This window comes from Sus scrofa, chromosome 18, assembly GCF_000003025.6.
Source record: "Sus scrofa isolate TJ Tabasco breed Duroc chromosome 18, Sscrofa11.1, whole genome shotgun sequence".
Classification (NCBI taxonomy): Eukaryota; Metazoa; Chordata; class Mammalia; order Artiodactyla; family Suidae; genus Sus; species Sus scrofa.
In genome coordinates, this window is record NC_010460.4 from 23,803,927 (window position 1) to 23,816,865 (window position 12,939).

The 12,939-nt window shown below is 43.6% G+C and overlaps 1 protein-coding gene across 1 annotated transcript; it reads right to left on the reverse strand.

The window, feature by feature from the left end:
* LMOD2 (leiomodin 2) lies at nucleotides 1-11,846 on the reverse strand. Its single transcript, XM_003134726.4, has 3 exons — nucleotides 8,126-11,846; nucleotides 1,108-2,460; nucleotides 1-471 (listed from the first exon to the last, which is right to left on the reverse strand). Exons 1-3 carry the CDS (start codon nucleotides 8,396-8,398, stop codon nucleotides 445-447), a joined length of 1,653 nt encoding a protein of 550 aa, XP_003134774.1. The 5' UTR covers nucleotides 8,399-11,846; the 3' UTR covers nucleotides 1-444.

Below are 12,939 nucleotides of genomic sequence, written 5' to 3' on the forward strand. Positions count from 1 at the left end.
TCAAATCTTTTTGGGGGTGAGAATATAATATTTTTAATATTTAGCAATGTTACATACACACCTGACAGATGTATCAACTTACAAAAAAAAATTAGTGTTTTAAAAAAAACCCAAAAAAATTCAATCCAAATTTATTGGGATTACAAAAATAACAGCATATTTCGTTAATTCATTGTAGCTCAGAGTTACCAACCGTCCAGAGCATCTTTAAATAAACTGCTTCTTGTCAGTACAAATCTCATGACATAAAAAAGAAGTTTATTTTCATATTTACAGAAGAAACATGCTGACTGTTTCTTAAAATTCTCTTTGGAATTAATGGGCGAGGCTATTTTTAGAGTCAGAGAACATTTCAAATTGAAGAAAGTATTTTAGAAACATCTCACAATGCATTTCATCTAATACCACTGAATATTTCTGCATCCTCTTCTAAAGATCATGTTTTTATCGCAGAGCTTCTGGAACTTCCACCTACAAAAATAGGGGATTTTCTTTCAATAAAACAACACAAATCATAAAGTGAATTAAAAAAACGATAAAGTGAAAAAATATCTGTAGAGTATGTCTTCAGCAGTATTCTCTGAGAAGAACTCAGATATAGATTGATTATTGTGGGTAATATTCAAATTAGCAAATCCACAGTATGTGGAAGTTCCTAGGCCAGGGATTGAACTTGTGCCCCAGCAGCAACCCAAGCCTCTGCTGAGACGATGCGGAATCCTTAACCCCGCGGGCCACAAGAGAACTCCCAAATGTTGTATTCTATCTAGGTTAGGTTTTAAGTCACTTGCAACTCTGTGATTTAAATTTTGACAAGTGATGAATCTGGTTTAGAATGCTTTCCTTATTAAGGAAATTGGAATTTTTAGAAGTTGAAATGTCCTAAGACACGTCCGGCCCTTAAAAACCAGAGATGCTAAGAAAGTGGACCAGGCACCTGTCTCAGACAGAAATGTACTCTCTGGTGACCTGCTCTTGATGCTCCAAATTGGGTAGCCTGCTCCGGCACACTGAGTATTCTCAGAGGCATCTTTGGTACCACCGTGCGGCGGCGGAGGCCGGCTCCTTTGCAAGGCCTGGCCCCAGCTTCTGCCCTTGGTTACTTACCCGTCTTAGCTGTCGTATGCTGCTTCCCCGAATAGCTTCCATGAGGTTCTCATGAGCCGATCTCTGCGGGGTGGAAGGTCGGGAACTGTCTTCCGTTTTCTTCTCTTGCACGGACCTCAGGGAATTTTTAATTTCCTTTAGGATATTGTTTGGCTGTTTTTTAGCCTTTTTCCCTTTTTTCTTTTTCTGTCCATTCTGCAGTGCCCGCTGGGCGCTCTCCTGCTGTTTGATGACTTCGGCAATGTTCCTGGTGATGAGCTTCTTCTCTGGGGGAGGAGGGGGTGGAGGCGGAGGAGGGGGCGGCAGCCTCTGCGGAGGAAGAGGGGGCGGCGGGGGCGGGGGCGGAGGCGGAGGAGGCGGGGGCGGGGCCGCAGGGGACATGGGCCGGCTCCTCCCCGTTTGGACTTTCTTGGGGACTTTGGGGGATGACCAGGGAGAGTGCCTGGGAGATGCGTAAGGTGAAGAGCCAGGCGTTCCTCTCTGCCAGACTTTGGTCCTAAGGGTGGCTCCTCCCTCGCTTCCCTCCTGCTGTTTTTGCTCCTGCATCCGCTTCTGCCGCTGCTTATCCATGTTTCTCGTCAGGAGGCTCGTCATGCTCATTCTTGGTCCTGGGAGCTCGAAGTGGTAGCCCAGCCTCAGCAGGGTGGTGTTCTCCCTCAGCAGCTTGACGAGCTCCATCTCCACCTGGCTGCCCATGATGTGCCTCTGGTTGTGGAAGCGAAGCTCCGTGAGCACGGTGTTGTGCTGCAGGGCCCGCATGATGGCCAGGATGCCCTTGCCCGTGATGAAGTTGGACTCGATGTTGACATTGGTGATGTGCTGGTTGACTCGGAGCATCTCCGCGATGGCTGTGGCCGCGCTGTCGTCGGCGCGCGTGTTGGCCAGACTGAAGGTCTTCACCACTGTGTTGTCCTTGAGGGCCTGAGCGAAGCGGGCGAGGGTCTGCGACGTGATGTTCTCGATGTTATTCAGGTTGACCTCCGTGGTGTCGGGGTCGTTGTTCTTAATCTTTTCCAGAACATCCTCGATCACTGTAGGGTTTCCGCAGGGGTGCGTGGCAGCAGCCGGGGACTCTGTGTTCCTCGGTGTGTGGCCATTCGTCAGTTGTATGTTTTCGATCTGACTGGTAAATGTCTTTGGCCTTGCGTTGTCAGAATTGACACTACCGTAATGTACAGCTCCGTTAATCCCTTTCTCGTTTTCAACTGTTCTTTCCTCTTCTTCGCTATCCTCGTCCTCGTCCTCCTCCTCCTCTTCTTCCTCCTCTTCTGTATACACCTCTTCAGAAACCTCACTGTTACTTTCTGTAAAGATGAGCTCCTCCTCGCTTTCCTCTTTGTCGTCTTCTGCAACCTGAAGAACACAGGAGCATCAAGTTTGCCATTTTTAAACATATCTTTTCAAATTACAAAAAAAAAATGTGATTTCGCAATATATGTATACATCACATCATTCTGTTGTCCATCTATAAAACTAGTGCACTGTGATAGTCAATTATATTTCAATGCGTTTTTTAAAAAAGTAACACATAGCAATACGAAAGCACGTAAGGGAAAAAAAGTTCATCTGCAGCTTCTGATCTAACTGGTGACCAAGGTTAACATTTCCTGACATAACCTTCAACAGCTTTTTCTACAAACATTTCTTTCTGCAAAAGAAATATCCAGAATTCAATTTATTGAATTCAAATTTGCTATCATTTGGCCAATTTGAACAAATAAGTTGGAATTTCTGCTTTGGAAAACCCTTGATACATTTTTTTATTCTCTTAACTATACTTCTTCTAAACTATTTAACTCCTAGTCTGCTTGCAATTTAGCAAATTCAGCTGTCCCCTTAAGGAACCACCCCTCTTTCCTTCCTTATCGGTCCATCCCAAACATACAAGTGACAACGAAAATATACAAGATGTCAATGGGTTCTCTTTCTTAACATTCAAAAATTCTTCCCTGGAGTTCCCATCATGGCTCGGCAGAAACGAATCTGACTAGTATCCGTGAGGACACAGGTTTGATCCCTGGCCCCACTCTGTGGGTTAAGGTTCTGGTGTTGCTGTAGGCTGTTGTGTAGGTTGCAGATGCAGCTCAGATCCTGCACTGCTGTGGTGTAGGCCTGCAGCTGTAGTTCTCATTTGACCCCTAACCTGGGAACCTCCATATGCCATGAGTGCAGCCCTAAAAAGCAAAACAAAACAAAAAACAAACAAACCAAAAATTCTTCCCCAAATTTACCTCCTACAACCAATGTGGCAGGAGCTCTCAGTGTAGACAGAGGAAGGGCATCATTTGTTCTTCTACCTCTGGGGTAGAGCCTGGGCCAGGGTTTCAGACACCCCACATCACCTGGAAGCTGCTGCAGCCTCTGTCCCTGCTCCGGGGAAGGAAGTCCAGGGGCAGGACTGCTGTTCAGGGCGGCAGCAGGTCAAAACCCAGCTTTTGGCAGGAGCCCATTCAGGTTACCCTTTTCAGCAAATCAGCTTGAAATCTCATGTTATCACAGGGTTAAATGAGATGCCACTACAGGAGACATGAGGTGGGAAAGATAGTTGCCTTTGGCACTCACTAGATTCCAAATGTAATGTGGAACAGTAGAGAGCAGTCGAAAATCTTGAAGCAAGCCACTGCCTCAGCCTAATGGTCTTAAATTATTTACCAGCTATCAATTATGAAAGACTTTCAGGCAAACACAATTTCATTCCATCTTTGTCTTTCCTGTTCACAAGACTCTTTGTACTGAGCAGCTCAGGTGGCCCTTCCTTTCTCTCTTCTAGTGAAATAAAAATTTGGAAATTGCTGTCAGAGTCTGATTTTTCTCTAATGCCATCTTTTTAGTCTTTTGTTTTATCTAAATCCCCAAGACCCGCTCCTGTTCCCAAAGCCTTGAGTCTTCCCTCTACATTGGAAATGTTTTTTCACCCCAGCCTCATGCTGCCGGTGGCATGTGGAATGAGCTTTGGAAAACGCTGCGCTGGGCTCCAGGTTTGTTTGCCCAGTTGCTATCACAAAACAGTGTCCTGTTATCCACTTGTTCGGAGTGGCAGGCACCAAGCGATGGCCTGGGGAAGGGGTCAGCTGTTCCTGTGGTGGCTCCTCGAGTTTTAATTTACTCACTTGTTCAGGAGCGGGAGAGACAGTGATTGTGTGTGTGTGTGTGTGTGAGAGAGAGAGAGAGAGAGAGAGAGAGCTCTTTCAGTTTTAGAGGAAAGGGCCTATAGCAAAATTCAAGGTGTACTGCCTTTCATACCACCATTAAATCACACCCCTTTGGGTTTTTTTAATGTTTTTGTGTGTGGGTGGGGGAGTTGTCTCTTTAGAGCTGCACCCATGGCACCAGGTGCAGGTTAGGAGACCAGGTTAGACCAGGTTAGGAGTCAAATCGGAGCTGCAGCTGCCGGCCTGTGCCACAGCCACAGCAACACGGGATCCCCAACCCACTGAGCAAGGCCAGCGATCAAACCCTAGTACTAGTTGGTTTCATTACTGCTGATCCACGACAGGAACTCCCACCCCTTTAGTTTTTAGAAAATCCTTATACTTTATCTGCAAGAGATCTTCTCCTCTTAAAGGCACCTGGAGAGATAATATCTGATGATTTCCGCCTTCCAGCAATGCACTGTTGTATAACATCTAAATGACGTTTCTTCTAGGAAGCCTTCTTTGACACCTCCTCAAATGACCTTTGTGATCGATTCCCATGGAGGTGCATCTCCTCCCTAAAAGTCCCTATTTAATGATTTGTTTGTCATTTTTCTCAAAAGACTGTTTCCAGGGTGAGGGCAGGGATCAGGGTTTTGTGCATCTCACAGGGTGCTCAGCATGCAGGAGGCACTCAATAAATATTTGTTTACGGAATGCATCTAAATCGATGTTGGTTAACAGCCACTGAGAGGCAGGACCGGGCCCAGGAGAGAAGTACAGACTGGGCTGGCGGAGGCGGGGTCGGTCACTGACGGTCCTGGTTTCCCGGGACTGAAAGGTAGCCCAGGAAGCAGAGTTTTTAGTTCTAAAGTCTAGATAGGCCCAGGCAATCTGAGATGGTTAGTCACCCTAGGTGGGGGGCATCTACGAGGAAAACAGCAGATGGGAGAAAGGTGCCTGGAGAGGGAGGGAGGAGGATGTGCACAACATTGCCTACTTGCAAAAATATTCTGGCATTTGAGCGGACTGCATTGGTCCAGGTCACCTGTCTGCCCCTGCTCTGGGGTTAACCCGGATCCTGACAAGAATGGAAGGTGGGGGTGGGGTGAGGCCCAAGGTGCAGGGGTGATAGGGAGAAGGTGAATGTGGGTACACTTCGGGAATAAATAAGGCAACAAGAAGAGCATGACCACCCATTTCTCCTCATCACCTCCCTGGCCCCTTACATGAAGAAGGAGGCAAGAGGCTGGGTTTTCCGTTCTGATTCTGGGTCTACCTACAAACAGCCAGTTGATTTTAGACAAGGCACTAAAATCCTAGTGAGGGGTGGTCTCAGAAAACTAGAGTTGAGTCGAGTGGTTTTCAGCCTACAGAGTGTGTCACATCACCTGGAGGGCTGGTGAGGCCTGCATCCAGAGTTCCCCATTGGGCAGGTCTAGGGGAGCCCTAGAATTAGCAGGTCCATGAGGGTCCCACATGTTGCCGATGGGCTCACATTTTGAGAATCATGGTCTTTGTGCCAACGGAGCTTGGTTGGAATTTCAGCTAGAGGCTGTTCATCTCAAATGGGTTTCTTAACCTCTCCTCGTCTCAGTTCTCACGTCCAGAAGCTAGGAATTCAGTGAAATGATGTGCGAACACATTGGCACCTACCCTGAGACCCAGTAGGCACTCAAGCTAGGGGAGCTAGAGCTTTGGGTCTCCCTGGAGCAGAATAAGTTTGTGTGAACCTAGGTCGGCAGAGGCTGTCCTTCAGCAAGCGTTGACCATGCTTTTCGCAAACCTTTGCAGGGCCGGTAGCCTGATCACCACAACCCCCGGCTCCTTTTCGGGGTCCATGCTGGGCTGCCCTTCACTCACGCAGTTGCGCCCCTCCCCCACCCCCTGGCCAGTCAGCTGCTCTGCGTTTTTCCCTGGAGTGGGAATGGATTGACACCCTCCACTGGCGAGCTTCTGCTCAGCACTCCTTGTGCCTCCAGAGGCGACTGGCCAGCAGGGAAAGCTTCTCGGGAGAAAAGTTAACTAGCTCAGAAAGGAATCAAAGTTCATCAACACACGGCCTTTCTAATGCAGCTGATAAGCCACTGGCAGGGATCAGGGATCAGCAAAACCTTTGGCAGGAGCAGGTGGGTTTCGACAGCTGACAGCAGGCTTTGCCCTTTGTTTTCCGCTGATCTAAAGACATTATGACATTAAAATGCCTTTGTTGGGTTATTGTTCCTCTGGTTGGCTGTCCTGGACATTATGGGACTATTTGTATCTTTTTAAGGAAAAATCTTTAAGAGCTGTTAGGAAAATGTCATACTTCCTATTTTTTTTTTTTTCCAGATTTTGAACACATGTTTCCACACCAGAAAACAAACAAAAAGACCCCTAAAAATCATTGTTGTGGAGGAACTGACCAACCCAAATCCTGGCTTGTCATGTTTATCCTTCCGTCCCCCACCCCCACCTTCAGTCCCTCAGTGCAGGCGGCCACGGTGGCCTTGGCAGACCCTGACCTGATCCCAGGGGCCCTTCGTTCGATGATTGACATGGGCAGAACTCACACACATCTTGCTACAAATGTGGCCCCCACACCCTATCATAAAGATCATCTAACATGCCTAGATTAGTACTGTGGAAGTCTTGCCATTGGCTTCGGGCCATTTTGATTTTAGATGATCCAGAATTGCATAGAGGTTTTAAACTGTTGCTGCTGACCAGTGTTCTACAAATTCAAGACTTTGTTATACTGATATTCTTAGTGCCACTACTATTTTCCTAGCGTCTCGTCTTTTGAACTTCCTTCTGCTAATGATTCATTTGGCAAATTCCAAGTAACTGTTTACTGAGTAGAAAACGAGAGCTTACTAGACCCGACCTACTAATATAAGCACATGTCCTGCCCTCAGAATCACCATTATAAAATACAAAGGGATCTTAGAAATCATCTATGCAGGCATGCTTAACCCAGATCCTAGGTGGGTTTCAAGATGTGTGTCATCATTTTGAAATTCTCCGTAAAACTTAGGTATACATGTATAAGCACAGGTGCATTTTCTTAAGAAGGTCCATAACTTAACAAAACCTCAAAGGGGCTCTTGATTCACAAAAGGAACACTGGATCCAGAGCCCTCCAGGGACAGATGGGAAAGAGAACCCTGCAGAATTGATTATCTGTTCAAGGTCTTACGACTTAGGTACAGAGCAGTGACTAGAGATAAGGTCCCCTGAGTCTCAGTCCCGTGTACTTCCCACCACCCCAAACTTCCTGGTGTTGGAAAAAAGAATCATTTTTATTATAGCCACCATCACAGTGCAAGTAACCAGAGTACCACTTTTGCCTTAACAGAAGAAAATTAATTTAATTAACTGCCATATATATACATACATATATATATGGAGAGAGCACAGTTAATTATATATATATGATCTGTTTCTTATATATATATATATATCAGAAACAAAACTTTACTTCCCTTCTATATATAGAAATCATATATATATGTGTATATATATACATACATATATGATTTGTTTCTGATATATATATCAAAACCAGATATGATGCCACATCCTCAACTTAACAACTCGGATTAGACTTACGTTTGGCAAAATATCTAAACACTTGTTTTTCTTGTGAATTATTTTCCTCTTGAAGAGCCCATCTTTGTCAGTCATAGGACCCCCAACTAAGAATTTTACATATCATCCATTGGGTGGCCATACAATCAGATGACTATTTCAGCCTGAGAAAATTTTCAGTAGCAATTACAAGTGGGTTCTAAGGAAAGAAAAGTGATGAGGCCGGCAAAGCTAGGAAACCCCCCTGCCCCCCAAAAAACCAGGGTGCAGGGTGGAGCGGTGGGAGTAGCCAAGGAAAACATCCGAGCTCCTACCTTTCCACACTCCCCCAGCCTCTCCTTCTCCAAGAGTTTTTGGGACTCCTTTTCCCAATAGGCCATCAGTGCCTCTCGGCTGAACGTCCCCGTGGGGGTTTTCTCCGTCAGACTCTTTTGCCTCATCCCCACGGGAAGGCTGCGGTCGGGTTCAATGTCTTCCAACTCCCTCTCGAGCTCCTTCAGCTCCTCAGCTGACAGCGAAGCGAGGAGTTCGTCCTCATCGATGGATTCGTATTTGCTAAGTCCTCTCCTGTAGCCGAAGGTAGACATGGTCCCTGCTCTGTTAGACCCGCAAGGAGCTGGAGGAACCAGGCATTCAAGGCAGCCGGCAGCAGGCAGGGAGGCAAGGGGGCAGGCTGGTCAGCAGTTGGTGCTGGGAGTGCCTGCGATAGCCTTTTAAGAGTGGTGATACAGGCTGTGACAATGCAGAGAGGGGTGAAGGCATCGGCTGTTTTAAGCATCAGACGTCAGCCAGACATTTGAACACAAAGAATGTCACATCGGTGGTGGATGGAGGTCTCGGAACCAGTGGGGATTATTAACATACTGGCCAGGGACATATTTAGCTGAGCCTGATAACTCATGAGGACAGGCAGAGAGAGCTTCAGAAAGGGAGGGACATCGTCCTTACTTTGTATTCAAGCAACGAGGGAGTAAAATTTATTCTGAAAATGTCTTGCTGCCACCACCACCGTGGTCATGAAGAGATTGTTTCATTATAATCTTCCAGGAGAAGAAATGACTACCCATCACTCTGAGCAGTCATTCTGGTTCTCCTAAAAACACATTGTGGGTGGCATTGGTGGGAACAGAAGGCTATGGTAATAGAGTACTTTTCTGTTTTCATTGTGTTTTGCAGTTTATGAAGCACGTTAATATAACTTTCCTAAGCATCGGTTCTGTGAGATGACGTACGGTATCCTCTTTTACAGATTTTGGCAACTGGGGCTCTGAGAAATTAAATGGAAAAAGTCAGACAGCAGAAGTAGCCCTCTCTGCTGCATAAAATGGCTCCCTTCTCTCACCCAGGAATATTAGTAAACAATTAGGTTTGCAATGAAGCTCCAAAAAGACAAATAACAACACTGGGTATGATTTAAGGACTGACATTCTGCCTACCTAGTGCTAAGCATTTTAGACATTTTATCTCATTTAATCCCACAGTCCTGTAAGATGTAGAGTATTGCTCATATTTTACTAGTAGAGATTCAGAGAGGTTAAGTAACTCGTCCAGGACCACAGAGCTAAGAAATAATAGAGCTAGAATTTGAAACCAAATTTGTGTCTGGGCTGAAAACGGAAGAGATGCTAATTTGAAATTATATACATGTCCGTATTCTTATGAATGTAAGAATACAGGGCTTCCTAAATACACCATTTTAGTATACAGATAGATGTAAATCTGCTGAAATGTATATGCATGGAAATATACATTTAAAAATACAAATGTAGTATATAATATTTTGTTTATACATTCAACGGTGACCTGCTGGGTTGTTTCCAGGTTTGGGTAATTATAAATAACGCCACTCTGAACACTTTGTGTAGACATATGTTTTCATTTCTCTTGGACAGATATACAGTGATGGAAGTGCTGAGTTATGCGGTAAATTTACATTTAAGTTTTCATGAAACTGCCTAACTATTTTCTGAAATGTCTGCACTGATTTACTTTCCCTCCAGCAATGATGGGGCTTCCAGTTTCTATACATCCTAACTTGTTACTGCTTGTCTTTCTGATTCTAGCTTTTTTAGAGGGTGTGAAATGATGTCTCATTATAGATTTAAATTTCATTCCTCTAAAAACTATGAGCATCATTTCATGTGTTTATTGGCCGTCTTCTGTCTACTTCGGTAAAATACTTATTCAAATCTTATGCTCACTTTTAAATTGAGTTTTCTTATTATGGAGTTGTAAGATTTCTTTGATTATTATGGACTTTATCAGATATATGATTTGCAGATATGTCCTCCCATTCTGTGGATTGTCTATTGGTGTCTTTTGAAAAGCGAATATCTTTAATTTGGATGCAGTTCAGTTCATCATTTTTTTCTTCTATTGCTTGAGCTTTTGGTATTATACCTAAGAAACCTTTTCTTAACACAAAGTCTGAGAGAAGTAGTTCTATGTTTTCTTCTGAAGTTTATAGTTTTTGGTCTTTAGGTCTACTACACATTTTGACATAATATTTGCATATGTGTAAGGTAACGGTCTAAATTCATCTTTTTCTATACAGATGTCCAAATGTCTTAGCATCTTAAAAAAAAAAAAAGTGAAAACACTGTACCTTCCCCTATTGAATTGTAGTGGTGTTTTGCTGGAAAATTAATTGGCTGTAAATTTAAGGGTTTATTTCTGGACTGTCAATTAGGTTCTGTGGATCTGTGTGTCTGTTTTCTTATTGCAATACCACCTGGTCTTAATTACTATAGCTTTGTAGTAAATATTAAAATCTGGAATTACATGGGAGTTCCTGTCATGGCTCAGTGGTAACGAACTTGACTAGTATCCATGAGGATGGGTTCGATTCCTGGCCTCACTCAGTGGATTAAGGATCCTGCGTTGCCGTGAGCTTCGGTGTAGTTCACAGACAAGTCTTGGATCTACAGTCACTGTGGCTATGGTGCAGGTCAGCAGTTGTACTTCCAATTTGACCCGTAGCCTGGAAACTTCCACATGCCATGGGTGTGGCCCCAAAAAGACCAAAAAAAAAAAAAAAAGTCAGGAAGAATAAGTCTTCCAAATGTTTTCTTTTGCAAGAATGTTTTGGCTAACTATTAGGATCTCAACTCATTATGGTATTCTGTCTCCCAAAATAACTATGACTCTTTTCAATGATACCAATGAGAGAGATGATTATGATATTAGAAATGATGAGCTCATAGTTTTTTATGGCCTCTAGCATATACTTCTGTGTAGCTTTAGTGGTAACACATCTTTTGTATGTGAAAATAGATTCGATTTTTGTAAATGACATCAAATTATTATATCCACGTCTGATAAATAAGATGAGTGATTCAGCTGAATAATTACATTTTAGGTTAAAAGATGAATGATGATTGCAACTATATAAAACCTGTGTTTTTTGAAAAAAAAAGATGAAAAAAATACATTAAAATGAGAATCCAAATTCATTTCTTCAACAATTATTCATTGGGCGTATATGCTATTTTGACCACTGTACAAATGTTGAGGTAAGTAATTAGATACAAAATGAAACTGTCTTTTATTCTCTTTTTGTAATTTTTCTATGATAGTTTAATATTGTTTTTATTTGACAACACTGCATGTCAGATTCTAATGTAAGCGCTGGAGTTAGAGTGAAGAAAACCACTGAAGTCCCTTCCTTCGTGGAGTTTACAGTCTAGTTGGGAGAGACAGGCAATATGTAAATAAACCAGGAAATATAGCTGGAAGCTCAGTGGAGAGAAACAGAACAAGGTAAAAGGGAATAAAGAAGTCGTAGGGGTAATAGTTCATGTAGGAAAGAGCTCTGCTTTCCTGCGGTGACATCTGAACACAGACCTGGAGAAATAAGGGCTTGATGCAGATTATTATACACAATTAATGTGACTATAAAACAATGATTTAGATATTCTTGGAATCACAGAGTCTCAGCTTTCAATGGGTCTTTGAAACATATCAGTCCTCTATCACGTCTAGTGTTTGTTTGAACACTTGTGGTGAAAATTGGACATTACCAAAAATTAATTCCTGGAGTTTCCGTCATGGCTCAGTGGTTAACCAATCCGGCTAGGAACCATGAGGTTGCGGGTTCAGTCCCTGGCCTTGCTCAGTGGGTTAAGGATCCAGCGTTGCCGTGAGCTGTGGTGTAGGTTGCAGACACGGCTCGGTTCCCAAGTTGCTGTGGCTGTGGTGTCCGAGTTGCTGTGGCTGTGGTGTAGGCCAGTGGCTATCACTCCAATTATACCCCTAGCCTGGGAACCTCCATATGCCATGGGAGCAGCCCTAGAAAAGGCAAAAAGACAAAAATAAATAAATAAATAAATAAATAAAAATTTAATTCCATTGTTGGATGGCTCAAATCCTTAGAAAATTCTTCTTTTTGTTGGGTTGAAACTGATCTCTCAAAAAACACAACACAAAGTTCCCCTCATGGCAGAGAGGAAACGAATCCATCTAAGAACCATGAGGATTCAGTGTTGCCTTGAGCTGTGGTGTAGGTCGCAGACTCGGCTGGGATCTGGCGTTGCTGTGGCTGTGGTGTAGTTCGGCAGCTGCATCTCCAATTCGACCCCCCGCCTGGGAACTTCCATATGCTGCTGGTGCGGCCCTAAAAAGAAAAGAAAGAAAAAGCACAACACATATATTTTAGCTTTCTCATTGGAAGAACCCAGAATAAATATGGTCTCCTGTGAGTTTTTTCTCCCAAATCTTGGGTGGCGCATGCATGACTATGAAAATAAATCTGGAAGAGGAGACAGTGAAGTGTTTTGCTCTGTGACACCAGCACTGAAAAAAAAATTATGGCCTCTCAAGGACACTACCTTAAGAACAAAGGTCATTTAGAGATCCCAGTACGTATGTTAAAAATCACTCTGATTACAATAATAATCACAACTCATGAGTGATTTTTAGGTCACTGGATACCCCTTAAATTTTCTCCACAGACTTTAAATCCATTGGATAAAATTCCGTTGGGTAATTAAACATCACTGCCCAACCCTGGACAGACCTAATGGAATAATTTAGATTTCCTTGAAACCTTGTCTACACTGACGAAAAAAATCCAATCATAAGTGTTTCAAGCCTCAGCATTTTCTATTTTGGGATGTTTACTTGATCACAT